Source organism: Mirounga angustirostris, unplaced genomic scaffold (assembly GCF_029215605.1).
Source record: "Mirounga angustirostris isolate CCGP_5_RB_7025 unplaced genomic scaffold, mMirAng1.0.hap1 SCAF_3, whole genome shotgun sequence".
Classification (NCBI taxonomy): domain Eukaryota; kingdom Metazoa; phylum Chordata; class Mammalia; order Carnivora; family Phocidae; genus Mirounga; species Mirounga angustirostris.
Genome location: NW_026991711.1, coordinates 140,579,297 through 140,606,614, shown reverse-complemented (window position 1 = coordinate 140,606,614; position 27,318 = coordinate 140,579,297). Strand labels below are relative to the sequence as shown.

Below are 27,318 nucleotides of genomic sequence, written 5' to 3'. Positions count from 1 at the left end.
TGAAGATACATAATATGGCAAAGAGTGGGAGAGACTGGGTTAAGCCACGTTGAAGGTCAGTGGGTAGAATGGGGAGAATTTGAGTGGAAAATGGCTAGGAGAAACCTGTTGGCTCAAATTAAACACTAATCTCTTGTTTGGGGCATTTCTGAATTGAAGCAAGTGTAAGAGCTCAAATCAATCTCGGTGAAGCCTACTTAGGGTTTTGAGCACAGTACATTTCAAAATTAAATATATTATTTCTTAGTCTTTATTGTTAAACAAGTCACTTTCAGAATTGTCTTATTTGTCTGATTAAGGCTGCTGCCATCCAGTGGATGATTTGCCTGAAAGTTAGTCTGGGTAAACCCAGGGCATTTAAATGCCTGGTCCAGCCACTTTGAAAGTTTGCTGGAATCTGTTGCACACCAAGGTATAGGAAGATAGGTTTACTAAATGCAGTATTTGGCCTGCCTCCGTTACCTTTGGCTGTATGTCTGTTTTAAATTTACTGTAACATGGAGAAAAGAATTTATATTTGGTAATACAATTTCTGGGAGTTACTAAAATTTCATTGCCACCTGCTTTTAAATATGCTTCAAGAAACGTTTATTTAAAAGGCTCTAAGATGGGGCGACTGGGTGGCTCAGCCAGTTGTGTCTGCCTCTGGCTCAGGTCATGATCCCAGAGTCCTGGGATCGAGCCCCACGTCGGGCTCCCTGCTCAGTGTGGAGCCTGCTTCTCCCTCTCCCACTCCCCCTGCTTGTGTTCCCTCTCTTGCTGTGTCTTTCTCTGTCAAATAAATAAAATCTTCAAAAATAAAAAATAAAAGGCTCTAAGATACAGGCCAAGGCTTTTTCAATTGCTCAGTTGATAATGGTGGGTTTTCTAGAAGCAAAAGCAAAAATACACTCAAGTTTACAATATTTACATTCCCAAACAGTATTAGGGGGAAAAAAATGGTGTTCTTACACTAACCTCCCACACACACAGACACCCCCCTCAAAAACCAAGACTGCTAAACAAAATTCTGTTCTGCCTAAAGTTGGGAGTTTTCTGTGTGTCAGCCCCTGCCACAATAAACACTTTTCAGCTATTAAGAATTTTAGGAATAGGGCACCCGGCTGGCTCAGTTGGTAGAGCATACAACTCTGGATCTCAGGGTCATGCGTTTGAGCCCCATGTTGGGTATAGAGATTACTTTAAAAAAAGATTAAGAATTTTAGGAACTCTGGCGTAGGACATACTTTTAACCAATCATCTTCACTGCACATGGCCTAAAATACCTGGGTGTCATAAAGCCTCATATATGAGAGTTCTTTTGTGTGTAAGCACGTACATTTATTTGGCCTAAACTCTGGTGGTAAAGACAAATCCAGGATATAAGAAGAATTAGAGCACCAAGTCCATCTTTCAATGGCCCTGTTAACTGACTCTTGCGACTCATTATAATCCCATCAAGAGCCTGTGTTCTGGAGGATTAAAAAAAAATTCCTTGGCAATGCTAAGTTGTCATTCCTTTCTCACAAGCTCGGAAATTGAGACTTTGGGGTCTGTAGTAACAGCATACCAGCCAGATCTGAGCTCTCCATAGCTTTTTAAATAAAAGAAGAACAGTTGTGTAAGAAAGAAAATCGGATCATTGAAGTCTTCTTTTGAACTTAAAAGAGTTTTTGTTTTCCATATTAGCAAGTCTATTAAATCGCCTTTTAAAATCTCTGATAATTTGTCTTGACTGTGTATCTTTTTTTCCCTGTACAACTAGATTGTAAATTTGTTGAAAGCTGGACATAAAATTTATATTTCTGTCCTTTTTTTAAAAGCTTTATGAGATGGAATTCACATACCGTATATTCCACCCATTTAAGACAGAAGTTCAGTGACTTAGTGTATTCAGAGTTGTGCAGCCATCACCACAATCCATTTTAAAACATTTTCATTACCCCAAAAAGTACTTATTAGCAGTAACTCCCCATTTCCCTTCAGCTCCCTTAGTCCCTAGTAACCACTTAACCATTCTCAGTCTCTGTGGAGTTGTCTGTTCTGGATATTTCATATAAGTGAAATCATGCCATATGCGATTTTGTGTGATTGGCTTCTCTCATTTGATGTAGTGTTTATAAGGTTTAAACTTGGGGTGGCACATTCTACCGTATGGATATACACCCCATTTAATTTATCTTCTCATCAGTTGATGGGCATTTGGGTGGTTTCTACTTTACATATTTCTTTTTTGTTCCCTGCAGCAAAGGTTCTTAAACTTTGTTGTCTAGTAGAATCACCATTAGTATTTTAAAATCCTGACATCCAGGCCATATCCCTCATTAAATCAAAGTCTGTGGTGGTGGGACCCAGGCATCAGTATTTTTTTTTTAAGGCATCTGAAAAGGCACTCCAGTTTGCAGTCATGTTTATGAACAAGTGCCCTAGAGCACCTGGCTCAGTGCTTGGTACCCATCGAAGGTATGGTATTAGGATGTCTGTCTTAAATAATGAAGAGAAGTGTTTTTGTGTTTGGTCACTGACCTTCATAACCTAAGGTTGACACAAATCTGGGAACTGTTTTAAGGTCCTGGCACAATGTTTGAAATTCAGTACATATAACTTGAGCTCTTTAAGCTCTTTAAGTTGATTTGGGTGATAATTTTGTTATCAAAACATTTTGTCCAAGTGGGTCAGAATTTTTCTGTTTGGTCAGGAACGTGACCTGTGAGAACGTGCAGTCTGGATTCTTTGAGACTAGCATAGAAGAGGCCTTGAGGACAAAGTGCTTGGGCTAGGTGTTGGAGAGCCTGGAGCCCAGGACAGACTTTGCCTTACTCTAGGAAGTGCTCTGCATTCCTTGGCCTCATTATCCTATTTAAAAAGAACAAAAACCTTAAATCTACAAGGCAACTTTTAGCAGTTCATTTTTTGACTGCCTGTAATCTGCCTGGTGAAGTCTACTTTATATTCTGACCTCAGTGGCTGCCATTTGTACTTAGCTGAGTGGCTTTCTGGTGTACATCTTTGGAAACTGAGGCTAATTTCTGAATCATTGGCGAGCGTGGTACAGCACAGCAGTACCCTCAGGAGACCTGAAGGTGTGGTTCAGGGCTCCTGAAGCTGGCTTAGCCCCACCTTGCGGACAGGGTGGGAACAGGCCCAGAGGGGAGCAGGCACCCCGCTCCTGCCTCGGCCTCTCTACAGTGTGGCCTGGCCGAGCCGAACTTTTGCAGCCCATCTCCAGCCCTTCCCCACCATCTGTCATTGGAGGGGTACCGTTGAAGTCACCTCTTGGGAAGCTGCTGCTTTTTTCACTCTAGTCAGTAGTTCAGAATTTTTTTAACCCGTTCTTCCTCTTAAGATTTAAAAAACAGTATCTTACTCTTTCATTTGTTCTTAAGAGTTTTGTGCTAAGTGGTGGATGTAATATATGTTTAAAGTACCTTAAAACAGAAGGATTTCAGCGTTAATATTTAGGGTTATATGCAACGCATACTTGTACTTCAGAGAATTACTTCTCCCATTAAATGTCCTTTTCCATCTTTGCAGGAATGTAGCTGTCATTCAGGGTAGGGTAGTTCCCATCTACCCCCGCCCCCATGTCTGTGTAAGAGGTGGGGACAGACTGTCCGTGTGGGTGGCCTAGTGAGAATGGGGATGGAATTTTGCTTTACTCCAGACTTGACAGCCTTTTGTCTGCTCTGCTTCAGCACAAAATAATAATGCACATGCATGTAGAACCCAGCCTTTTCCAGTCTGAGGGATTAGAATCCAGGGGAAAATGATTATGGTGTTCTGTTGCTTTCTGTGAACAGAATTGAAACAGAGGTATGACAAACGGAACTACGCTGTTGCTTCTTTAGGAGCTTGAGGGTTGACTAAAGAACCTGTCCTTTTTGCCGCTTTGTTTTATAGTATTGGACCTGGGGAGTCTTCTGCTATGTCTAGAGAGTGTTGAAGAGCCCTGACTTTTTTGATACCGCAAAAAAAATAAAAAAATTTATTAACATTAAAATCCTGGTAATGAAAACCACCAAAAATAAAACCTGTATTTTTTAATTGCAGTAGGAAAAATTGCCAATTTTTGAAGAAGTTGTTTTGTTCTTGGTAATTCTCAGTGAAACTTAATTAAAATATACATTGAGAAAACAGCCCCAAAGGACAGGAACAGGGCTGGTTCACTTTGTGCCAGCTGTGGTCCCTGGCCTGTATGTTCTTCTGCTGGTTCCCAGGCTGAGACCAGGACCAAGAATAAGAACCATTCTGTGAATTCAGGCTCTTTTCTTCTCCAGAGACAGAGGCTCACCCTCTGCTGGAAAATTCTTTACCAGGCTGCATGTTTGGGAGAATTCTTGGGGCAGTGGATTGAGAGTAGGATGATGAATGACTCTGTGAAGGAAAATTCCAGGTTCTATTTGACTTGGGAAAAAGGTTCTATCATGAAAGGGAGAGAGATTGGGAGGAAAAAGAAAACTAGCTTAAGGGATTTTTTTAAATGAACCCAGGAGGAATACAGACCTTTTGGACTCTTCCTGAGGAAAGCTTCAGATGGACCTGGAATTTTTACCTGAAGATCTCCTAAATCTTTAATCCTTAGATTTACTCTTCAGCATGCAGCTTGCACTTAGATTCTCCATGTGAGGAAAGGGAAAGCGTTTTCAAGTACTTACTTGTGCTGTTTATACTCATTACCTTTATTTATTTATTTTTTATTCTTATGTTAATCCCCATACATTACATCATTAGTTCTAGATGAAGTGTTCCATGATTCATTGTGCATAACACCCAGTGCTCCATGCAGAATGTGCCCTCCTCAATACCCACCACCAGGCTAACCCATCCTCCCACCCCCCTCCCCTCTAGAACCCTCAGTTTGTTTTTCAGAGTCCATCGTCTCTCATGGTTCGTCCACCCCTCCGATTTCCCCCGCTTCATTCTTCCCCTCCCGCTACCTTCTTCTTTTTTTTTTCTTAACATATATTGCATTATTTGTTTCAGAGGTACAGATCTGAGATTCAACAGTCTTGCACAATACACAGCGCTTACCAGAGCACATACCCTCCCCAGTGTCTATCACCCAGTCATCCCATCCCTCCCACCCCACCCCCCATACTCATTACCTTTAGTTCTTGTCACAACCCTGTTAATAGAGGTTTGGTCGTTCTTGAGAAAAGTCTTTGGAAAGCTTAAGAAAGAGTCCAGAGTTGAGTTTAGGAAACCAGAAACCGCAGGAGATATTTCAAGCAGGGAATTTAATATAGGAAATTAATTCTATAGGTGATGGACAGACAACCCAGAGATGAGCAGCCTCAGGAGGCCACTACCCTCTGGAAGCTGGTACTGCATCAGGAGCTGGCAACCCTGAAAGCAGGGCTCTCCCTCCCACCCTCCAGCACCCCTCCTGTGCCCCTTCTACTGCACTGAGTGCACATATGTGACCAGTGGGCAATTCAGTCATAATGTAATCTTAGAAACTCCTATGGGGACAGATGCAGTCTCCATTAGGGGAGTTCCCAGTTGGGGGGAGTATTCCCATTGTTGGTAGGTCGTGTGCCTCCCTTCCCCTGTGAGGTGTCCCTGGGATGCCAGGGCAGGATTGATTCCATGTAGGGATGTTTCTGGTGTTGCTGAAGGACTTGGGCCTCTGGGTCCTGAACTTGGGGAAAAGTTCAAAAGGAGGGAAAGTATCTTAAGAGCTGGGGAACCTCACATCTTTTCTCATTGATCCTGATAAATAAAGCCTTTTCTCAAACTCCAGAGGGATGGCAGTAGAAATGACTCCCCTGGATAGCTCATCCATCTCCCTTTCTTCAGCACTTGTGTGTGTGCTGATGAAGACAGTAATGGAGACCGGGGCGGGGGGGTGGGGGGAGGGAATTAGTCTTTCTGTGCAGTTCACCTTTTACCAACTCACTTCCAATTTGTGAAAAGAATCAGCCTTTTGATGTTACAAGGCATTTGAATACAGACAACTAGCAATTTCATAGGGAAGGAAAGGAAAAAAGCGAACAACACCTGCTAGTACTGTAGTATGTCTTGGACATGTTTTCTTACTTGATCTTGACAATAAATCTATGGTCATAAGGGTCATTACCTCCATTTTACAGACAAGGAAACCTGTTCAGAGAGGTTAAGTAACTTGTCCAGGGCCATGTCCCTCTCAAGGGCAGAACAGGGATTTAGAATGCCCATAATCCCTGTTCTCCCTTCCCTCTTTTCCTCCTTCCTTCCATTTCTTCTTTTCTTGTCTAATGAGCGACTCCTTTACAAAGAGTAATTAGGGCAGTGTCCCTACCTCACGGAGCTTGCTTCTTGTTTATCAGAAGGAGTGCTCCTGGGCTTCTCTTTGGGGTGGAGGATGTTCCCACATTCCAGGATATTCAGCACCATTGTGACCACTAGAAAATCCGTCCCCCGTCCCCATCCAATATCAGTTGCTCGTTGGTGGTGGTGCCAGCCCCAGCAGAACCACTGTGATCCACTGACTTCCAGAGGTAGTTTGAAGCTAGGACATTACCGTTTCCAGGAAATCACAGTAATCCCCCCATTATCCGTGGGGATCAGTTCTAAGACCCCCAGTGGAAGCCTGAAGCCAAGATAGTACTAAACCCTATATATGCTGTGTTTTTTCCTATACCTACACACCTAGGACAAAGTTTAATTCAGCAGTTAGGCACAGTAAGAGATTATAACAACAGCATGATAAAATAGAACAGTGATAACAATGTAATGTAGTAAAAGTTACGAACATGGTCTCTCAAAATACTATGCTGTACTCTTCTCGTGATGATGTGAGAAGATAAAGTGCCTGTGTGATGAGGTGATGTGAGTGACGTAGGCCTTGCTGTGGCTGCTGTTGAGCCTCTGATGATGCATCAAGAGAGGGTCGTCTGCTTCTGGACCTTGGTTGAGTGCAGGTCCCTGAAACTGGTGGAAGACAAAACCGCGGATCGGGGGTGCTCCGTGGGTACTTCCCTTGTTCTTCGTAGGGAAGCCCACCATCTCCTCAGATGGCAGCCTAGTCACACCTTTTATTCTAAACTAGAAGGGAGCGATAGAGAAAGATGAAAGCTCCAGAAACCAGAGGGGCCCAGTACATTTCATTTATTCCGGTAGTGTGTCTGGTCCAGTTCACTTAACTGATCCCTGGATCAGTGTCGTTTGATACGGTAATACTGTCACTGCTGGTATTTACCATTTCTCAGGCCTACAGCTGCAAGGAACCTGTCCTCCCAAGGCAAGCATCATTTTAAATTTTCAAGATGAAGTTAAAAGTCATATACCATATCTCTCTGAGTCTTTACTGCTTTTTCTACTGGGTACTTTGTGAAGAAGTCTGAGTACTGAGTATAGAATAGTTGAAGAGGTTAAGATATTGTGGTAATAGATTGATGCTTTGAAAAAAAGTCTAGAATATGGGGGCAAAGTGAGGTTGCCATGTTTGACCATCAGTCTGAGGGACATTAGTGTTGGCCTCTAAGAACATACACTTAGCATTTATGTTGACTGATTGATGTCTTACTCAGGTTCCAAGATTCTTTGATGGATATTTGAAGATACTGTCATGTTGATTCCCTCAAAAATTCAATTTTATTGTTAACCTGAAGGGGTAGGTGTTTATAGTTTTTAAGGTGTAATACGTTGTTTTTAGTAAAGCACCAAGGAATAATTTGAAGTATTGGTAACTATGAAATAAGTCTAATAATTAAATTTTGGGGCACCTGGGTGGCTCAGTCATTGAGCGTCTGCCTTCGGCTCAGGTCATGATCTCAGGGTCCTGGGATCGAGCTCTGCATCAGGCTCCCTGCTCAGCAGAAGCCTGCTTCTCCCTCTCCCACTCCCCCTGCTTGTGTTCCCTCTCTTGCTGTGTCTCTCTCTGTCAAATAAATAATAAATAAAATCTTTAAAAAAATAAATAAATTTTCTATGACTAGTAGGTCATAACTGATATCAAACATGGTATCTTTGTTATTTAAGTAATTAGAATTCTTTGATGCCAGATACCTTAGGTATACAATTAAAATACTGAATCCTGAGCCTAAATGTGTACTTACTCATTCCACAAATATTTATTAGGTGTTTACACTCCCTAGGAACTTTCAGGGCATGAAGTTGTTACTCTCCCAAGGTAATTCAGCAAATACATTGTCTTCCTTGAAGGACATTGGCTTTTCAAATGGCCCCTCCTCCTAATCAATCCCTTTGTTCTTTGTACACCTGGATTATATATGTTTCATATCAGTGAGCAAAAATTACTTTACATCTCTGTCCGCTCTGCTTAAGGTATGACTTCCTCTAGGGCAGGGATTAAAATGTATTTTATTCATTTTTATAACTCTGGTGTCCGGCATCGTGCCTAGTGTTTACGTAATAGTAGTCGTTCAGTAAAGTGAGGGTGGGCCTGTTACTGCCCTCTACGAGCTTGGTACTTCTACAAGCTCATGGGTGCTGTGTGACGGTCCAGAGGAGAAAATGTCATTTCCACCTGGGGTGCTCAGAGAGGACATCCTGGAGGAGGTAGCATTTTAACTAGATTTTTTTTTTTTTTTTTAAGTCAGTAAGATTTCTTTGGCTCAAGCTTCCGTTGGAAGCCTGAGGAAGGGTGCAGGCAGGAGCTGGGCTCTGGCAACAGATTGGGTCACTAGGGATGAAAAGGTTAATTTGGGGCTGACTGTAGAGAGCCCTGCAGTGCCCACGTGTGGCGTTTCAGGTTTTATGTATGTAGCTCAGAATCACAGAAGGCTTTGGAAAGGGCAAGACACATGAGCTGGACGTGGACAGGAAGTTATTGTGGCCCATGAATCAGAAGAGGGATGGGCTGGAGGCAGAGAGAAGGATGGCGGGGAAGAGGGGTCTGGGGGTGGCTTAGCTGACTTGGCCTCAGCACATGTACTGAGGATCTGTATTGGTAACTCGAATCTGTACCACCTTTGTTAGCCATTTAAGCGGACTTTCTTCAGCCCCCTTTTCAAAGGAGGGGAGATTTCCTCTTCCTGTTGGTCCTGTCATGATAGCACTGGTGCTCAAGCACCCTGCGGTTCCTGTGTGCTGAGAGAAAGCATCCGCCACTGTATTCGTGCCCCTGATGGAAGGGGAGGGAAAATGAGCCAGAAATTGCGCTTTGCTGGAGGGACGGATTGTTTTCTTGTCCAAGGTAGCACAGAGGGAGTTTGTCTCTTCGTGCCCTCTGAGATCAATTCACTCTTACTGCCTTTATTCGACTGTTAAATCTCATCCTTGGCTTCCAAGCCCAGTGATTAGCAGTATTCACCCCAGAGAAGAAAGCATAGACAATATCCTCTCTTTTTCTCTCCCCTGCGTGCTTTGCTTGTAAGCCCCAGGTGAACAGAGGTGGGCATCTGACGCTATCCCTGGTGGCCGCTGCGGTCTCTCGGGCTCTTCCCGGTGCTGGCCAGCATGCTCATGCTTCAGCATACTGATCTCGTCCTGTGCGCTCCTGATTCTGCCCTGTGAGGTGGACCTGATCCCTGTTTTGTAGGCAGAGAACCGAGGCCCAGAGAGGCTAAGCTGATTTATATTCCAGTGGGATGTGCTTCGTTTTCATCATCATTAGAATGTGGAGGACCCCACCATGGCGCTCTTGCAGTTAAGCCAGAAAAGAACTGGGCCCGAGACCGAGCAGACTGTGCACATTCAACAAACAGTGGCTGTGCTTATTGTTCTCATGATTGTGTCTCTTCTCCGTCAGGGATGTTTGATGTGGGGGGCTGAGATTTCTTTGGCACACTTGAAAAAAACCCCTCCTTGAATTCTAGCTGTGTAGTGGCATAAACATTCATGCCCTTTTTTGCTCTTTGCTGTAAACTTATTCTCCTGTGCTCTTCCCTATGCATGTCCCTCACATTGAGCGCTGAAGTTCCCAGAGACAGAAAACCAGTCTGTGGTGACCACAGAGGGGCTGCCTGCTGCCCCGGGTCTCCCCTTCGGGACCCTGCAGCCTATCTGCTGGATTCCCTGTACTGATGCGGATTGATAAGCCATCTCATTGAACTCCTTCCCAGACAGACTCCTTCACTCGTGGCAGAATTTCTTACTCTGGGGTTCTGGGCCTAGGAAAGGAGCAGTGTCCACAGGCAAGTTGAAGGAATAGAGTTTGGGGAATAGAAGTATATTAGTAGAAGGCCAAATCCAAATAGGAACTGAGCTGACTCTGCGACCTTGTCCTCTTCCCAATCGTACCCCTTCTTTTAGTCTTTCAGGACTGAAATGTTCCTTTTGTAACAGCTACCCCCGCGTTAACGCTGGCTTAAAAAAAAAGGGGGTGGGGGTTAGGGTGGTGAAGGGAAAGAAGACATCTAGAAAACCCTCAAGGGGAGATGACACAGCTGAAAACTTCTTATGTTCACTTACCCTTTGATGTTGCCATGCAGATGTCTGTACGTAAATAAATTATGACCTCACCTTCTATTTTTTATATAGTAGTTAGACCCAGAAGCCTAAAAATTAGATGCTTCTTGTGTTCGTTTGACATTGCAACAGAAGTTGAGTTTATTAGCAGTTTTAATACCTCACCCCTGATTGCCCTTTATATTTTTAAGGGGCATTACATACTTTTTTTTCCTATGGAAAACAGCTCTGTGAGGCTAGCCTTAGTGTCCTGGTTATTCCTGATAGGCGTGGCACAGTGAGGCCAGGTGGCAAGGTCCAAGCCTCACAGCAGAGGCCTAACTGGTACCACACTGGGCAGTCTCCCTGAAGAGATCCTAGGTTATTCTGAAGAAAAGCCTGTGTTTTTATTTTTATTTTTTTTTAAGATTTTATTTATTTATTTGAGACAGAGAGAATGAGATAGAGAGAGCACATGAGAGGGGGGAGGGTCAGAGGCAGAAGCAGGCACCCTGCCGAGCAGGGAGCCCGATGTGGGACTCGATCCAGGGACTCCAGGATCATGACCTGAGCCGAAGGCAGTCGCTTAACCAACTGAGCCACCCAGGCGCCCAGCCTGTGTTATTTTTGAGTGCTCCTGTGACATACACCTGCGTTGGATCTCATTGTCATTTAGTAGTGGGGGTCTTCAGGCAAAATGACTTAACCTCTTCGTGCTTTGGTTTCCTCGCCCCAAAGGGCGATGGTTATAATACTGCCTACCTTGCAGATTGGTGTGCGTAAATGAGATAAGAGACACAAGTACTTGTGGAAATGTTGAGCACATTGAAAGTGCACAATAAATGGTAGCCATCATCATTAGTATTACTTAAATTATGTCATACCTCTCTTTATCTGGATTCAGAATCCTGTGGCACTGTGATCTTTCATTCTCAAATCTTAATGTGAAGGCTCACCAGGTAACCCTTGTCTTTACATATTCATTTAGCAAGTTAATTGAAAAGATTTGCATTAAGGAAAATAAAAGATTTCTGTACTGGTCTTAAGAGCATGAAATACGGTAGATACACTAATTACAGTTCTTCTGTAAGAGGTCCAGATTGCTGCCTGGCGGTTGGCAACAACAGTGGGTATTGTGCATCTTCAAACCTATGCATCTGAAAGTAGCTCAAATATAATTTCCAAACTCAGCTTAATTCATATCCTTAGTTGAAACAGATAGTGCTTTCCCATCACCTAAGCCGCCTTTTCTCCCCATTCTTCAGATGACCTTTGCAATAGTCTGGTAATTGTGTGGTGTCTGGACTAGACAAGTGCTGAGTAAGGACCATCAAGGTCCCGTCAGTCATTAAGAGCCCCTTTAGGCATTCAGATTCACCCTAGCACTTGCTGGTCACTGTAGTAGCTTTTTACAAATAATTGCTAGCAGTGTAAATACTACCTAGTGAGGTTTGGAAGACTTGATGTTCCCAGTGTATCCTCAGGAAGTAATTTGCAAAACAGAAGAGATTGGTGCACTAGAATTCCCCCCATAGGAGTGCGGGGGGCTGACTTTGCAAGCTTCTGCCGGAGCTGCACTGTCATTAACCACCTTGTCACTTTTGAGCACTTGAAATGGGGCTAGTGCAGCTGAGAAACTGAATTTTTAATTTCAGTGAATTTTGATTTAAATTTAAAAACAGTAAAACAAAATTAAAAAGAGTGTTAAGATTTATTTTTTTGTTAAATATAATTTTATTCTGGGAGCACACTACATTTCATGTCATATCCATGAGATTTGTTGTAGTGTATATTAAGTGTATTCACCACTTCTGATACCTCATTGATAATTCTGAATTGTTGGTTACGTGTTAAAGTAATTTTTTGATATATTGGATTAAATATATTATTAGAATTAAATTCACTTGTTTATTTTTTGGTCTTATTACTAAGGCTACTAAAAATTTTTAAATGATACATGTGGCTTACATTATATTTCTATTGGACGGTACTGCTTTAGAGCATCTGTTACAGGTAGCTAAAATTAGCTTGTCGTCAAATTCAAAATTAGATGTCAGACTTACATTTTGGACATCGTAGAATCAGAGGTATTTAGAGGAAGGGATCTTAGGAGTTACCTAACCCAGCCGTGTCCTTTGGCAGAGGAAGAACCCGAGGCTGAAAAATACTGTAAGATGGCAAGACTAGATGGGGACTGGAAGCTGGTGTTCTTAATAGCCTACTGCCTTGGGTCTGAAGTTTGCTTGGCCTCGGAAAGTTGGTGGACCTCAGGGCTGCGAGGAACTTAAACTTCCCCCAGATCCAGACTGAAGAAAAGGCCTTTCGGAAGAAATTATTTTAGGTGGTAAGGAAAAATAATTTTTTTGCTTCACCTACCAGTGGACAGGATGGTGGATTCCGTGTTCGACACGTGTTTTTGTTGGGCTGTATAATGATACAATCACGGGGAATAGTAATAAGGTAATAAAAATAATTCCCATGCTTTGTGTGAACATTTACTTTGGGAACCTCCACACATCTGGTTTTCATACTTAAAAGTCATTTTCCCAAAGCCCGAAGATTTTAAACCAGACCCACAGCTTTTGTCCTTAAGAAAATGACTGAGAGCTTGACTTCATGTGTTTATTATTTAGGTAGGTTGTCTTAGGTCATTTGGTAAAAGTCTAGGCCTGTTTTATGGTTCTGTTTTCCTACAAGGGCAGCAAAACTGATTTAAAGAAAGAAGCCACCAGCAAACTACTAGGAACGCTCAGAGCAAACCCGAACTTTATTTGTATTTTGAGGTGTGGAAGAAGAAAGGGAGACATTACGATTTACCAAATGGTGATTTGATTTATGAGTATGTCCCTCAGATTAGAGGAGGCTACTTCTGCTTAAATTGCAGGTGACAAGTGTGTGACCTTTGACATTTAGCCTTTCTCAACTTCAGTTTCTTCATCCCACTGATCTTCGCACAGAGTAGTGTGAGGATTAAATGACGTAAGAATACACATGAGGGGCGCCTGGGTGACTCAGTTGGTTAAGTGTCCGACTCTTGATTTCCACTCTGGTCATGATCTCGGGGTTGTGAGATTGAGAGTCCCGCGTTGGGCTCTGCCCTGGCAGTGGAGTCGTTTAAGATTCTCTGTCTCCCTCTCCCTACCCCTCTGCCCCTCGCTGGTGTGCACGTGTGCTCGCTCGCTCTCTCCCTCTCTTAAGAAAAAAAAAAAAAAAAGCTTGTGAAAGTGTTTTCTGATCTTAAAGCACTATAAATGTATGGGCTGCAGTCTTCAAGGGCTTGCTTTCTCCAAGACAGTGTAGAACCATCTCTTGGATCACACTTGTTCTCAGCGAACCCTTGGATGATTCCGTCAAGTTTGGAATGTGCATTTAGTAGGTACTTGGCCTTGTCTCTGGGATTTGGGGATTTGGTGGGGGGGCCCACGTTGATTCTGAGTTGCTTTTGTTGTGGTAGCAGAGGTGATCTGTCTGAAGGGGTTTAGTTCTGTTGTGTTGAGCAGGGGCGCAGTCTTCAGGAAACTATTTAGAGCTTGGGGGTGGCAGAAGGAAAGTTCTGCACAGAAAAATGCATGTTAGACATTGATCAAATAACATGGTTTTATAGGCCACTAATTTGGCCGCAGGGTTCAGTGCCACACAGCAGTTTTGTGAAGGTCTGTTTTCAGAGTAATTCCCAATATTTCATGAGTCCTAAGTAATGGATGTTGTAATAGCAAGTCTACCTTAAAATCTTAATTTGTGTTAGGTTGAACCTCCTTGGTTCTGCTTCATCATAGGAGACCTAGGGACAGTTACTCATTTAGCATCTCGTGGCCTCAGGAACCTCATTTATAAACCTGGGGTTTGGACTGTGGTCTCCCACGATCACGGTCAGCTTTCCTTAGTCCGTTGTGTACTCTAAATGTAATTGAGTGACCAAGAAACATCTGTTCCTGAGAGACCCATCCCTAGAAAGAATGCTTTCTCCTGGTCTTTAAGAACTTGGGACAGGGGTCAGCTAGGCTGGACTAGCTATTTTCCTTTGGCATTTGCCTTGTCTATGAGAAAGGCAGAGGTTTCTGGTTCTCCCTGGCCTGCTGTGGTGTTTCCGCGGGTGAGACCTTGGCCAGCCTCTGTCCTACCTGTGGTACCACAGCCTCTCCGTTTGTCGCTCCAGCACGTGTGCCGCTAGCTCCAGAGGCACCAACCAAGGTCAAGTTGGCAGGAGCAAGGCTGGACGTAGGCTGGTGGTTGAAGAAGTGCTGCTTGCGAGCCAACCGACTGTAATGCTTATTCTCACCGTAGAGGGAAGGGCTGGTTTTGAAATGATTCTGGAATTAATAGAGGAGACCTCGTGCAGCTAATACGTGTTTATCGTACGGGGACCATGTGCCACTGTGATGCCAGCTGTGCAGGACACACGAGTGGGAAGCGGGCACGCACACACACTGCTGGTGGGGGGTAAAAGGCACAGCCACTGTGTAGAGCTGTTCAGCAGTATCTGTCACAAGTGCAAATGCAGGTGCAGTTAACCCTTGAACAACACAGGTTTGAACTGTACTGTCCGGGTCCGCTTACACACAGATGGTTTGGGCCACATGTATTTTCTCTTTCTTCTGATTTTTTTTTTTGTTAAGATTTTTATTTATTTAACAGAGAGCGAGAGCACAAGTAGGCAGAGCGGCAGGGAGAGGGAGAAGCAGGCTGTCCGCCGAGCAGGGAGCCCAATGCGGGGCTCGATCCCAGGACGCTGGGACCTGCCCTGAGCCGAAGGCAGCCGTCTAACCGACTGAGCCACCAGGCGCCCCTGTTTCTTCTGATTTTAATATTTTCTTTTCTCTAGCTTACTTTATTGCAAGAATGTAATATATAATGCATAGAACATACAAAATATGTGTTAATCTACTCTTTGTTACCGGTGAGGCTTCTGGTCAAAAGTTACGCCCAGGTTTTTGACCGTGTGGGGGGTTGGTGCCACAAAGCCCATGGCGTTCAAGGGTCAGCTGTACCGTTTGACCCAGAAGCTCCACTTATAATTCTTTATTCCACGGATGTCTTCACACACTTTTATGGAATGAAAGGATATTCATTATAGCATTATTTGTAATAGCAGAAGATCCAAAATAACTTAAAAACCCAAGGAGGGACTAATTAAATCGTTATGTTATCAAATAATATATTATTCTAGTGCATCTTTATGATGAAATACTGCTCAGCCATTAAAAATAATGTAACAGGAGCCTGGCCTCAGCGGTGAAGTGTGTGACTCGATCTCAAGGTTGTAAATTCGAGCTGCTCTTTGGGTGTAGAGATTACTTAAAAATAAAATCTTTAAAAATAATAATAATATTAGAACATCTCTATGCCCTGATTTAAAACTGTCTCTAAAATACATTAGTAAGTGTGGAACACAATGATGATATGCTATTTTGTTTGTATTTAATAGAATATCTTCCTAAGAAAACACAAAAATTTGATGCCGGCAGTTGCCTTGGGGAAGGGTAACTGGGAGGTTACTTTTGCATCTTTTCAATTCTGTACCACATATGCATGTGTTACCTATTTTAAAAAGACACTGGGGCGCCTGGGTGGCTCAGTCAGTTAAGCGTCTGCGTTCGGCTCAGGTCATGATCCCAGGTCCTGGGATCGAGCCCCACATCGGGCTCCCTGCTCAGCGGGGGGTCTGCTTCTCCCTCTCCCACTCCCCCTGCTTGTGTTCCCTCTCTTGCTGTTATCTCTCTTGGTCAAATAAATAAATAAAATCTTTAAAAAAAAAAAAAAGACATAACGAAGTATGGGGAAACTACTGGCCTTATGGGAAGGTAGATTGATTGATTGATTGATTTTTAAAGATTTTATTTATTTGACAGAGGGAACACAAGTGGGGGAGTGGGAGAGGGAGAAGCAGGCTTCCCGTGGAGCAGGGAGCTCAGTGCTTGGCTCAATCCCAGCGTCCCGGGATCATGACCTGAGCCGAAGGCAGACGCCCAATGAGCCACCCAGGCGCCCAGGAAGGTAGATTTAAATGCAAACGTCTCCTGGCGCAGCTAAGTGGACCTGACTTACCAGTAGTCATCAGGGCAGGCAGGCCCTCATGTAAAGAGGGACGGCTTCCAAGTCTGCCTGTCCTGCCTGGGGAGAGGGCATTGGGGCTAAAGCAGTTTCCAAGACCTTGTCCTGTTGGGGTGTGAGTGCTGGGGAGCGGCCCCACGGCTTGGGAAGAGCCTGGCAGGCCCAGAGGCCGTTCTGGGTTGGAGTCCTGGCTCTGCCACTTGCCAAACATGTGATTTGGGGCAGGGTTGCTCAGTGCCCAAAGCCGAAATGTGTTCATCCCTAAGTGAAGATAAAGCAGCTCCCTTGGGCACTGCAGTGAGACTGGAATGAGAACTGCCCGCGGATGCCCCTGTAAACCATGAGTGCTTGGCAGATGCCAGCCACAGCGCAAGCCTGAACGCTGGCAAGTTAGAGCCAGAGAGGGTCATTTAAAAATTAAGGTGGAGCAAAAATGTATCAGTGTATCTCTTCCTCTCTGCCAAATAACTTAGAAGAGTTGTAGAGAGGTTGGTGGTTTTGGAATCCTTGACCTCTGACCTTGGGGCAAGTCATTTCATCCTCCGGCCTGTTTCCTGTTTGAAAAATGAAAGGGGGGCGCCTGGGTGGCTCAGATGGTTAAGCGTCTGCCTTTGGCTCAGGTCATGATCCCAGGGTCCTGGGATTGAGCCCGCATCGGGCTCTCTGCTCAGCGGGGAGCCTGCTTCTCCTTCTCCCTCTGCCTCTCTCCCTGCTCATGCTTTCTCTCTCTCTCTCTCTCTCTGTATCTGTGTGTCTCAAATGAATAAATAAAATCTTTAAAAAAAAAAAAGAAAGGGGCCGTCTGTGTGAGTCCTGTGGTCCCTTCAATTGTAGCATTCCGGGACAGTGTGTCATTAGCCATAATACCCAGCTCAGCTGACGTGAGTCGTGCTGACGGAGAAGTCCATGTGTGTGGGGAGGAAGCCTCTGGGTCTGAGAATCGTCCTTGTGCTGGGGAGTCTGAGCCTCTGTGGGGAGAGGAGGTGACACAGTACTGCCTCGAAGAGGGGAGGCCAGGACTGCATAAAGTGAGTGGTCATGTGTTCATGGTTCGCTCGTCTCTCCACCTCCATAACCTCCTTTGCTTTCAAATGTTTCCTTGGATTAGACCTTTGGAAACCAGGTGTAACACCCTGGGTTATTAAGTGGACATTCACATTCACACAGTTGTGACTTGGTCGGTTGTGACCTCTGTGCAGTTTAGTGATACTTGCCTTGGGGCTGCCTTGGCTCCTATATGCTTCTCATCGTGTCCAAACTAAGATCAGAGACTGTCTCATTTTTTTCCCCGGGCACCTTGCACAGTTCCTGGCACCTGAGAGGTGATCTGTACATACGTATTAGATGGGGAGATGGAGTGATGATCCATTTAGGGTAGTTACATACACTAATCTTGTTGATCTTGACCCACCACCTTTATTATAACTACCACCATCCCAGTAAAATGAAGTTTTAGTGAGGAGTGGCTCATTATTTCAAGAAAGATTTCATACTCGGGGCGCCTGGGTGGCTTAATCATCAGGCGTCTGCCTTCGGCTCAGGTCATGATTCCGGGGTCCTGGGATCGAGCCCCGCATCGGGTTCCCTGCTCTGCGGGAAGCCTGCTTCTCCCTCCCCCACTCCTCTTGCTTGTGTTCCCTCTCTCGCTGTCTCTCTCCTCTGTGTCAAATAAATAAATAAAATCTTTAAAAAAAAAAAAATTTCATTCTCAAAAGAGAGCATGCTAAAAAAATAAAACAGGGCGCCTGGGTGGCTCAGTCGGTTAAGCGACTGCCTTCGGCTCAGGTCATGATCCTGGAGTCCCGGGATCGAGTCCCGCATCGGGCTCCCTGCTCGGCAGGGAGCCTGCTTCTCCCTCTGACCCTCCCCCCTCTCATGCTCTCTGTCTCTCATTCTCTCTCTCGCAAATAAATAAAATCTTAAAAAAAATAAAATAAATAAAATAAAATAAAAAAATAAAACAGACCCCTTAGAATGTATTTTAACAGTCTACAGTAAAAAAAACAAAAAACAGTGTTTTAGATAGTTTATATGTATTACCACATTTAATATATCTGTATCTAATATTCAGCACCCACCCCACTGTGGCAAACAAGGTCTCTGGCTAGCGGTGGTCAACCAGCATATAGTACTTACTGAGCCTCCAAGCCTGGGTGACTCTCCTGATTCTTTTTAAAGCTAATGGCGGGCAGTTAAATCTGAAAAGGAGCTTTAAGATTGAAATAAATAGAAAATAAAGAAAAGAAAATAATTTCTTCTTACAAATGCAGGACCTAGGGACGCCTGGGTGGCTCAGTCGGTTAAGCGTCTGCCTTCTGCTCAGGTCATGATCTCCAGGTCCTGAGATTGAGTTCTGCATCAGGCTCCCTGCTCAGTGGGGAACCTGCTTCTCCCTTTGCCTGCTGCTCCCCCTGCTTGTGCGCTGTCTGACAAAATCTTAAAAAAAAAAAAAAAAGCAGGACCCAAAGAGGCTAAAGATGACACAGGGTATTTAGAAGTAGCAGAAGTGGCTGTAAAGAGTGCCAGCAGTTGAGGTGTCCTGGAGCACTGCTCTCCCTCCTGGTAGCTGCCCCGTAAGAGGAAGGCACACCAGGATGGGCACACAGGGCTGTTTGACCTCAGTGTGGATAGCCGAGCCATGTGGTGAGTCCACGCCCAGTGAATTTCAGTGAACCTTAGGTAAAGTAGGTAGAAGGAGTTAGATCCAGTGCTCCTGAAGGTTCTTGGAGGGGTGGGGGGGTTATTTCCCAGTAGGATCATTCTTTTTTTTTTTTTTTTAAGATTTTCTTTATTTGTCAGAGAGCAGGGGAAGCGGCAGGCAGAGGGAGAAGCCATACACAGGACTTGATCCCAGGACCCCAGGATCATGACCTGAGCAGAAGACAGCCAGCCACTTAACTGACTGAGCCACCCAGGCGTCCCCCAGTAGAATCATTCTACTAGGGTTGGGAGACCTACTCACAGAATTCCTTTCGTGTGTGGAGGACAGTGTCCAGAACTGAATGTGATGTGAAAGAGATTAGAAAAACATATCCTGAAGTTTGCTTATCAAACCAAGCCATTCTCCTGCAAACTCAAGATAAACCTTCCCAGAAGCCCTCACAGGCCTGGCGGCAGCATCCACCCAAATACAAACCACCAAGTAAGGAGTCTGTTAGGGTGCAGGTGTGAGACTTCTTTAGATGGGCTGGATCCGTGTACTTTTTGTAGCAGGTGGGATCACCTACCTTTTTGGAAATTCAGTGTCCTTTCTGACTTCTTTTTGGCTAAACACATATGTACCTCCTGAGAAAACCAGCAATCCAAGTTCCTATTCTCTTCACTCTCCAGTTTTGCTTTATCTTTGCATCGTGTTTGCAGCTTGCAGACAAGCATAATGGGTGAGAGTTCCAGTAAACTGGCTGGATCATATTTCTTAGATTGAGTCATTGCTGAGAAACTTGTTTGTGAACAGGAAGCAGCCCATGAAAATGTCTGTACATAGTAACATGCCAGACTCAGGAAACTGGACTGTTTTCTAGTTGAAAGACAAAAGGGTGGAAGGATGATTGCACTCCTCAGGGAAGAACAAACTCATGATCTAGGGTTTTAACTTGTTGAATAATTGATCTCTCGGTGTATGTGTGAGAATTTTTATTGTTAGAAATCACTGGGGGCGCCTGGGTGGCTCAGTTGGTTAAGCGACTGCCTTCGGCTCAGGTCATGATCCTGGAGTCCGGGGATTGAGTCCCGCGTCGGGCTCGCTGCTCAGCGGGGAGTCTGCTTCTCCCTCTGACTCTCCTCCCTCTCATGCTCTCTGTCTCTCATTCTCTCGCAAATAAATAAAATCTTAAAAAAAAAAAAAAAGAAATCGCTGATTGTTGAAGATTGGAGAAATAATCCTTAGAAAGGTTTCTCTAAAAGGAAAACCTGGACTAGTGGTAACTATTACTACCTACTAGGAGTCTCTGCTGACAGAACATTTTGCTAGGCCAGTTATTTTTAAAAATGGAGCTGTAGTTACACAGAAGTTAACTCGGTGACATTTATACTTGGCCTAGACAGCTAAGAGGCCCTTTCCACGCCTAACATTCTGTGGTTTTACATATGTATATACATACACAAACTTTGTGACTCTTACTACTTCACAATTACTGTAGCAACTATATTTAGACATTAGCACATCAGTGCAGAACCAAAAGTGCAAGAATAACCTGTTATCTGCCTTCTCTAGAATGCTCACTGAAAAAACAATTGGCATTGTCTTGTGTATCTTCTTTTTTTTTTCCTTTTAATTTATTTGTCAGCACGAGCAGGGGAAGCTGCAGGCAGAGGGAGAGGGAGAAGCAGACTCCCTGCTGAGCAAGGAGCCCGATGTGGGGCTCGATCCCAGGACCCTGGGATCATGACCTGAGCTGAAGGCAGATGCTTAACGACTGAGCCACCCAGGCGTCCCTGTTGTGTATTTTCTTGTAATGACGCCATGGGAGAGAAGCTAAGGGAAGTAAATGGGCAGATAAATATTTATGAAATGTAATAGTCATCAGTGAGATGACTGCAGTTGCAGAACCTTCAGGAGCACTGGATATAACTCCTCTACCTACTTTACCTAAGGTTCACTGAAATTCACTGGGCGTGGACTCACCACATGGCTCGGCTATCCACACTGAGGTCAAACAGCCCTGTCTGCAGTCCCAAGGAGAGAATCAAGGAGAGATTTGTTGTTTTATCAGTTCTTCAGAATTTGAGCATGCCCTCGGTTCTGTTGTAGCCAGCTATGGCCCTTCGTGTCAGACGGCGGGGTAGGCTATCATGTTCCATTGGGCTTTGCTCAAAAATATTGGAGCAGCTTCTGTGGAAAAAAATATATATATTTTAAAGATTTTATTTATTTATTTGACAGCGAAGAGGGAACACAAGCAGGGGGAGTGGGAGAGGGACAAGCAGGCTCTCCGCTGAGCGGGGAGCCCGATGCGGGGCTCGATCCCAGGACCCTGGGACCATGACCTGAGCTGAAGGCAGCACTTAACAACTGAGCCACCCAGGCGCCCCTTCTATGGAAAAAATATTAAACCAGATTTCATTTTCAGGTGAATAATATAACCACCTGGGCATAATCTAAAGACTGACATGGATGGGGAAAAAAATTACTGAAAAAAATAACTTAAGACTCTGAATGCCAATAATTAATATTTGAATGAAGGAGAGATCTCAGAATAAACTTTAAAAGACTTATTCTTAATGGAAATACATGATTTTAAGGAGTAGCTGGAGACATGGTTTCATGCTTACACAGTAAAATTGAAAGTTAGTAGCAGTTTTCATTTTCTGTTTACAAGCTTAGTAATCTGTGCAGTTAATTTTTTTTTTTTTAAGTTTATTGGTGAAATTTATTTTTAGAAGCAAACCTCCCACCACCTTCCCATCCTCAAGACAAAATAAAGGATGGAAGGGGGGGGCAGGGCAGTGGGTTGAGAGGTGCAAGCCTCATTTACATGTGTTGGATATATTATAGAAGTCATTTTATCTTTCATTTCAGATACTTTCCCAAAGCCTCGGTTTACAGAATTACTTAATTTAAGAGGAGATGGTGCTATCTTGCCTTATCTTTTCTAATTTTTTTGGTTCATCTGAGTATGAAAAATGCTGATTTGTTCAAGGCCTTTCTCCTTTCTTTATCCTGGAACAAAAATGTTTGTTTCAAAGTGGTAGGAGTTAATAATCCAACTTCAGATTCCCCATAAAACATGTAATAGATTAAACAGAAGGCAAATGATGATATATACATTTTAAATATGAAGATTTCCTTTGGACCAGATGGTGATTTAATGCAAATTGCCAAACATTTATGTTTCTTATTAAATTGTCATCTTTTGTGTAAGCCAAGCTAGCAGCATAATCTGCAACACATTCAGGAATCACTAAAGGACAACAACAAAAAATGCAGATACCAGGTGGCTCCATATGGCATGTGAAGGCTCACAGTCAGCTTTTTCCCTAGTCCTAAAGAAATACCTGTTGGAATGCTGTAGAAACCATTCCCCTGCTTTCCTCTCCTTCCCCAGACTCTACTGACTTGCCAATTAACGTGGCGGCCTTCCTCTTTAGGGGCTTGGAGGGGTTAAGAAGCTATTCTTTCTCAGGGCCTGGGATTTATATGCCTTAGAGCAGTTTTAGCTTTTCCTTAGGCATTTCCCTTCCCCACTGTCTGGTGTCCTGTTTTTGTTTGTTGATGGGCTGCGCCCAGACTCCTTCCTCTTAGATGGTGCACGTGCGGGGATAGGTCATTTGTGGAAGAAGTCATGTGCCCCGTCACAGGGCCTCTTGCAGGAAGTGCCCCCTGCCTGGGAGGGTAGCACAGAACAGTCCCGAGGCCGTGGGGCTCGCCAACAGCAAGTCTTGGGTGGACACAGTTCTCATTTTCAGCATAAAGCTTTGAAGATTGCATACTACAGTATCAAATCCCTGAAGGTGTTTTCTTCTGAAAATGATGTGAAAATGTGGGTAAGACAGAGGATAATATATGAAGGCCATGACAAGAAACCCATTGTTGCTTCATTCTAAATTTGATCAGAACCTCTGTTTTAAGGAATTCAGGGTAGTTAAGACCACCCTTGCTTTTATTTTTAAGCAGAAGTTTTCTTTTAGAGACTTCCCATAGCAATAAACACTACATAAAAATAAACGTTAAAACACAGAGGAAAACCTTTGAGGACACTTTGAAACCTGTTTTGGTCCCACTATGATATGGAAGGCTGCCCAGTCTGCCTTAAGAACAAATAGATGTTGGGGCGCCTGGGTGGCTCAGATGGTTAAGCATCTGCCTTCGGCTCAGGTCATGATCCCAGGGTCCTGGGATCAAGTTCCATGTCAGGCTCCCTGCTCAGCGGGGATTCTGCTTCTCCCTCTCCCTCTACTGCTTCCCCTGCTTATGCCCTCTCACTCTTTTTGTCAAATAGATAAAATATTAAAAAAAAAACAAAAAACCAAGTAGATGTTGTCACTTGAAACATCTTTTGGTAGCATTCCTGGTGGAGACAGTAAGCTTGGGCTGTAGGAGATGATCCGCCTCCCTGGGCCCAGCTTTGTTTCAGATCACAGGAGAACAGGATGCTTAAGAGCTGATCCAAGTGATGCTTTGTAATCTCTTTTTCCTGTTTGTTGATAAAGATCCATCAAGGCGTTCTTTTCTGAGTATGTTAGGGGAAATTTTAAAAAATTGAATCAGTTTGGCTGTGCATTGAAGGGTAGTCCTATCAGGAATTGAACAACAGTTGAATGGGTGTATGTGTATACATAAAAGTAAACAGGAAAGTGTATGTTATGTGTTTTTGTTTTCAATACATGTTGCACAAGCCCAGTAGTCCATTTCAGACCCTCCCTGAGGAGCAACCAAGTAGCTTCATTGCTGAATGTTATTGCAGGCTCCCACTACACTTAGGTCCACAGCTTCATGATCATCCATTGGCCTTGCGTTTGATCTTGCTTATATTACAACAAGTTCTAGAACCATCACTGTCAGCATGCACAGCAACATTTGCATAGACTTTACATTTATGGAGAGATTTCTTTCACATCTCACTTGATCCACCAACATCTGTATGATAGGGGTGGGATAGAACAGTTATATACTGAATGTATAGCTAAACCATCTGAACCCACTCAAGACAGCTCATCTGGTGGGGGGAAAGGGGAGGAAAGGAAAGAATAGAGTTGTATCAACTCTTGGTGTGGCCGCCACTGATAATTTTAGAGTAAATTACAGTAGAAATTTTCTTCCAGCCCATAGAGCTGGTTTCTGGGGATACTCTGGAAGTCTGGTTTGTGAGCAGGTATTTGCAGCATAAACTGCTTCAGTGTTCTTTCAGTTCTTTTATGAAAAAATCAAAACTGGATGATGCTTTTTATCCTGGGATCTCTTAACAAGGAGAGAAGCCCCCGCCGAGGCATTCTGGGCAAGTGAGGAAGGGATGCACCAGAGGGACCCCAGGTGCCAGGACACGTGTTTGCATTTCTCTTCTGTTGATCTGAAGAGGTCAGCGCACTGTCTGCATCAGTTCTTGAGAGGGACTGGAGTTCAACTGAGACTATGTGATCATGCATTCTTTTAATTTTTAGTGCTGGCTTTCAGTGGATGTGAATAGTCTGAAGACCTCCTTAATACCTTGCTCCCTTTGCTCCAGCTTGGAGAACAGCCTAGTTAGGATTCTCTGCTGTATCTAAATTCACTAAGAAGATATGACCTACCAAATCAGAATTTTAAAGTAGGTTTCTCTCTGCCTTGGACCTTTGTCTTTCACATGACCTTTGGATAAATGTGTCCATTAAAATGGTGGAAACACATCATTTTTAAACTGGAAATGATTTTCATGCTCAGTGTTAGTGGGGAGCTGTCTGAGGAGAGAGCCATGTATGAATAAATGCTCTATGGTTGCTATGCTCTTGTGGCCAGGAAGACGATCTGTGAGGCTCAAGACAACCTTCTGTAAACTGGCCAGTTTTTCACACCACCAAGATGTGAAAGCAAAGTATATATATGACAGTGGATTTTATATCCTGCCCAATTTTTTTTTTTAAAGATTTTATTTATTTATTTGACAGAGAGATAGCACAAGTAGGCAGAGAGAGAGGGAGAAGCAGACTCCCTGCTGAGCAGGGAGCCTGACGCGGGGCTCGATCCCAGGACCCCGGGATCATGACCTGAGCCGAAGGCAGCCACTTAACTGACTGAGCCACCCAGGCGCCCCATATCCTGCCCAATTTAAGAACCACTGGTCAGTGATCAGATTTTATATTTTTTAGTGTAACTTGGGGTTTAAGACAGCACGAGTCCAAGATTGAGGCTGCCCAGGACATATCCCTGTACACTTTCCAGCAGTATCCCTTTTTTCTAAACCTCAGTATTTTCGTCTGTAAAATAAGAATGCTATCTTTATATGGTTGTCTTGTGGATTCATTTGTATATATGGGAAAGTACTTCGAACAATGTTTGGCATGTAGAAAGCCTGCAGTAGATGTCAGCTGTAGTTCTGAAGAGCTACAGATGCCGTCCTAACTATACCTACTGTGTGTGCCGGATACTCTTCAACCCTGCTCCGGGCGAGAATACTGATAAACAGCATTATGATTCTACCACCAGGGCTTAGAGGTGGCCTCTGCTACCCATGCAGCTGTGCTGCCCTTAGGCTGGGTGGCCTGCTCCTCCTCTGTTGGGTAGAAATAGCCTAACTGCTCAGTGAAGCAACAGCCATGTTATTTTTGTCCTTGGAGGCAGAAAGTAGTAGAGTCTCGACACACCAGGCCACCCAGTGCCGCCAGCCGTCATCAGAACCGAAATGCATCTGTGATGGTTGTGCGCACTGTGTCCACCTGCCTTCAGGCTCCAGCTCCCTTCCCCCCATGTCTTGATTTTTCTAGTCTCAGTTCATTATATTATTTTCAGAATAGATGATGTCTTAAGTGGAAAGTGATTTAAATTTCCTACCTGTGTGGACTTTTCCAAAAACTAAAGTTATAAATCAGAAAAACTGCTTTTAACACGTGGTTAGGAAAATCTGGACATGGTACCAAGGCCTAGCTTTGTTACAGAGATCAAAATAACCATTCCCTCATTGTAAGATTCTCCCCATATCTTAAAACTTCTAGTAACTTCCGGGACGCCTGGGTGGCTCAGTCGGTTAAGCATCTGTCTTGGGCTCTGGTAATGATCCCAGGGTCCTGGGATCAAGTCTCGCATCCGGCTCCTTGCTCAGCAGGGAATCTTCTCCCTCTGCCCCTCCCCCTGCTCGTGCTCTGACAAATAGACAAAATCTTAAAAAAAGGGGGGGGGGGGAAGAAAACTAGATGAATCAGACATTATAAAAAAAAAAATAGAAATAATAAACTTTTAGTAACTTCCTTCCTTCCCTGGAGCCATGTCTTTTGTTTCTTTGTTTTTAATTTTGTGCGTTTTTTTAAGAGGGTTATTTGTGATTTCTCAGAAGTGAAACTAGTGAGCACTACCTCTTTCTCAAGGCAGCCTCTTGCTGCATCCCTGGGTCACAAGATTAGGACTGTTCTTTACGGATTTGTTCATGCCTCAGGAGCTAAAACTCAAGTCAAGAGGAAATTGTTTCAATAAATGAGCCACGGGGACAAGAATAGCAAGAAATGATGGGGGAAGGTAATTCAGTGTAGGAAATACCAAAAGAATGGTGATATTTCACAATGGCTAGATTGACATTTAACAAGGGTTCTCCCCCTCTGTAAAATGGATATTTGCTGAGGTTTAGAAAAAATTCCACGTATTTGATTATGTTTTCCAAACTCCATTTGTCATAAGAAACCAGTGGCTTGGAGTGCCTGCTCTAATTTCTATATTCCATTAAACAAGTGTGGGATTTCTTTTAATTCAAGAGCTTTAATGTGCAGCATGTTACTTTGCTCTTTAGTGACCTCTACTATCACCCAGTTGTTAATAATCCAATAAGTGATTAGAATGGATGGCTGTGTTTGTAGGCTGTTGTTTCTTTTAATGAATAGATTCATTGAATGGAATTAACTATGCCCTTCCAGAACACTGGATCTGTGTTACCATTCAGATTGTCATCTCCCTACCCCCGACCATCAACAATGGCATAATGTAAATTATAGGATATCTGCCATTTAAAAAACCATATTAACCGTGGTCTCTTTCCTCTTTTTTTTTAAACACAGGACATGGATTTGATTGACATACTTTGGAGGCAAGATATAGATCTTGGGGTAAGTCGAGAAGTATTTGACTTCAGTCAACGACGGAAGGAGCATGAACTGGAAAAACAGAAAAAACTTGAAAAGGAAAGACAAGAACAACTCCAAAAGGAGCAAGAGAAAGCCTTTTTTGCTCAATTACAACTAGATGAAGAAACAGGTGAATTCCTCCCAATTCAGCCAGCCCAGCACGTCCCATCAGAAACCAGTGGATCTGCCAACTACTCCCAGGTACAGAAAACTCAG

At 43.8% G+C, this 27,318-nt stretch overlaps 1 protein-coding gene across 5 annotated transcripts in view; it reads left to right on the top strand.

The window, feature by feature from the left end:
- NFE2L2 (NFE2 like bZIP transcription factor 2) overlaps positions 1-27,318 on the top strand; it is a 35,618-nt gene that overhangs the window by 4,065 nt on the left and 4,235 nt on the right. For 4 of the 5 annotated variants that reach the window (XM_045868460.3, XM_054506127.2, XM_045868462.3 and 1 more), the window contains exon 2: positions 27,037-27,303. In XM_045868460.3, the coding sequence (XP_045724416.1) occupies positions 27,037-27,303 (267 nt within the window). Of the gene's footprint in view, positions 1-12,453; positions 12,656-27,036; positions 27,304-27,318 lie in introns of those variants that run through there. The other variant, XM_045868463.3, reaches the window with a different exon arrangement.